Raw genomic sequence first — 2613 nt, 5'->3', positions numbered from 1 at the left:
CCTCTTTTCTTCAACCAGAAGTCTCGGTTCTCAGTGACGCCGACACACCTGTGCTGTTCGCCATCCCTCCCCCTGCCCCTCCTGAGTCTGTGCCGACGCCTGTGTGATGCTGCTGGTGACACGTATTGTCGCCACATGTGGCTCCTGAAAGCGGGGCTGCAGCCGCGCCGCCTTCCGCGCCAGCCCAGCACACGGGTTCCCTTCTGCCGCCTGGTTTTGTCTTTTTAGGGAATTTTATAAGTTGTGTTGTATTGCAAAGTCAGAGAGGAGGCCCCCAGGTCTGGCCGGCTGCCCCCGGGGGTAACCCCCTGCTGGGCGAGCGGGGGGGGGCCGGGCAGCACGTCCTGCTCTTGGGCGACTCAGGCTCGCCGCTCGGGTGTCCCCAGCCTGCTCTCAGCCCCGCACCGCAGATCCCGAGATCACCTGTGCCCGGGGCCAAGGTCCTGCCCACGGATCATTCCCGATGGACGGCGCCGCCCCCGGCCCCCGTGCCCGGCCCCGGGGCTCCAGGTGAGGACGCGGCTCCTGTGTTTCCTCAGGCTTCACTCGTCGGTGCCGGGAGCCACCGCCTGCCATGGAGGGGCAGGACGAACAGCCCCTTCGCGAGGTCAGAGCCCTGGGCCGGGGGGGGCGGGGGTTGGGGGGCAGGGACTGGGGCGGCCCTGCGGAGAGTGGGACTCCCCCGCCGTGAGGCTCCCTGGGGTCCCTCTGGGCTCTGTGCAGAGAAGCCCTTCACTGGTCTTCCTGGGATGTTGCTAGTCAGCCGAGGGGCCCGGAGCAAGGCGCCCTGAGGGTGGGCCGCCTGTGAGGAGATTGTCTGGGGGGCACGCGGCTGACAGGCGCTGGGGCTTGATGGAGCAACCACACGAGTCCCGGCAGGCCCCGGAGAGGCGAGCACCGCTGCTCGAACGCTCCCCTTTCCTCCGCAGGCCAGCACAGAGCCCATCGTGACTTCAGGGGGTTCGGAGGTGGTGCCCAGGGTGCTCCCCGGAGAGCCCCAGAACCTGTGTGCGTGCTCCCTGGGTCACCGTGCCGGGCGGGAGGGGCTTGGGCTGGGTGATCTCCAGAGCCTATGGTGGACCAGGGGCCCCGGCCCACCCTGGGGGGGTGGCCGGGGGGCTCTTGAGCGCGAGCAGGGCTGTGGCAGGAGCCCCCTCCTCAGGTGGGGAGGCCAGGTGCCCTGCACAGCCCCCCCGTCCCGGGCCCCTCGGTGGCCTGGGGGCTCCCCTTGGAGTGGGGCCTGGCCGCATGTCCTGGTGAGCAAGGACCAGTGGCTCGAGGCCCGGAGGGGCCCCCACGTGTGTCCGCGTTCCGCGGGGCAGCACGCACCCCCGTCCCTGCACCCCAGAGGCCCAGGCTGCCCTGTGGGAGGATGGCCCCGAGCCGGGCCTTGCTGTCCCTGCAGCTGATGTGGACGCTTTCCGCCTGCTCCTGGAGATGAAGCTGAAGAGGCGGCAAGAGCGGCCCGAGCTGCCGCGCACGGTGACCGAGCTGGTGGCCGAGGACGGGAGCCGCGTGTACGTGGTGGGCACGGCCCATTTCAGTGACGACAGCAAGAAGGACGTGGCGAAGGTGAGGCCCGTGAGCCGCCACTGCTGCTGCGGCAGGACACGCAGACCCGGGCCGTCCCTCCCGCCGTAGTTACTTCCGGCACCGAGCTCTCTCCACGGCGGCTGAGCGGCGGTGGGGTCGACCTGGGGGTGGGCCTCCAGGTCCGGCGTGGCTCTGCCCGTGGGGCCCACGGTGAGCTGGCATGTCCGTCGCAGACCATCCGGGAGGTGCAGCCCGACGTGGTGGTGGTCGAGCTGTGCCAGTACCGCGTGTCCATGCTGAAGATGGACGAGCGCACACTGCTGCGTGAGGCCAAGGAGATCAGCCTGGAGAAGCTGCAGCAGGCCGTCAGGCAGGTGCGCGTGCCCGCCCCGTGGGGACTCTGGTCCGGGACCCTTCACCCTGGCCCGAGGGACAGTGAGGAGAGGCGGCTGAGGCCCCAACCCCAAGGCAGGAGCTGGTCAGGGACCCTGGGGGCCCCGGAGTGTGCTGGCAGGTCACCAGGGGCAGGAGTGGGGCCTCAGCGTGTCATGTGGCCCAGAGCTGCGACCCCACTGCGTCTCGCTCAGGGGCTCTGGACCCAGGACCCAAGTCCACTCACACTGACAGGTGCCCCAAGGGGGATGTGGGCAGAGGAGCTGGGGGTCTGGCCTGGAGGGGTGAGGGGGGAAAGGGGGCACCCGTGGGGCAGAGGCCAGGCAGCCGGTCTGAGACTGCACGGCCTGCGGTGGGCCTGCTCTGGGAAGGTCGTCTGAAGGGCCGGGAGGGGCCTCTGAGCGTGCACCGTGGGTGAGGCGCCCACCGTGAGGCCCTGCTGGACGTCAGCTTGGCCCTCGCTCCTCCCCAGAGCACAGGGCAGGCCTCCCGCAGGGCCGCAGGCACCTCATGCTCTGCCGCGCGCCGGCTGACCGGGCCTCTCCCTGCAGAACGGGGTCATGTCGGGACTCATGCAGATGCTGCTGCTGAAGGTGTCCGCCCACATCACTGAGCAGCTGGGCATGGCCCCTGGCGGCGAGTTCAGGGAGGCTTTCAAGGAGGTGGGCCCGGGCCCGGCCGGGGGGG

At 70.2% G+C, this 2613-nt stretch overlaps 1 protein-coding gene across 1 annotated transcript in view; it reads left to right on the top strand.

Annotated features, from left to right (window-relative positions):
- Positions 1–574: 574 nt before the first annotated feature.
- Positions 575–2613, top strand: part of TRABD (TraB domain containing) — a 3242-nt gene continuing 1203 nt past the window's right edge. The window contains exons 1-5 of the mRNA XM_007453890.1: positions 575–607; positions 930–1008; positions 1406–1572; positions 1767–1907; positions 2478–2588. Of these exons, the coding sequence (XP_007453952.1) occupies positions 575–607; positions 930–1008; positions 1406–1572; positions 1767–1907; positions 2478–2588 (531 nt within the window). The remainder of the gene's footprint in view (positions 608–929; positions 1009–1405; positions 1573–1766; positions 1908–2477; positions 2589–2613) is intronic.

Source organism: Lipotes vexillifer, unplaced genomic scaffold (genome assembly GCF_000442215.2).
Source record: "Lipotes vexillifer unplaced genomic scaffold, Lipotes_vexillifer_v1.1 scaffold382, whole genome shotgun sequence".
Taxonomy (NCBI): domain Eukaryota; kingdom Metazoa; phylum Chordata; class Mammalia; order Artiodactyla; family Lipotidae; genus Lipotes; species Lipotes vexillifer.
The sequence above is the reverse complement of the archived record's forward strand: the minus strand, read 5'-3'. Positions and strand labels throughout refer to the sequence as shown.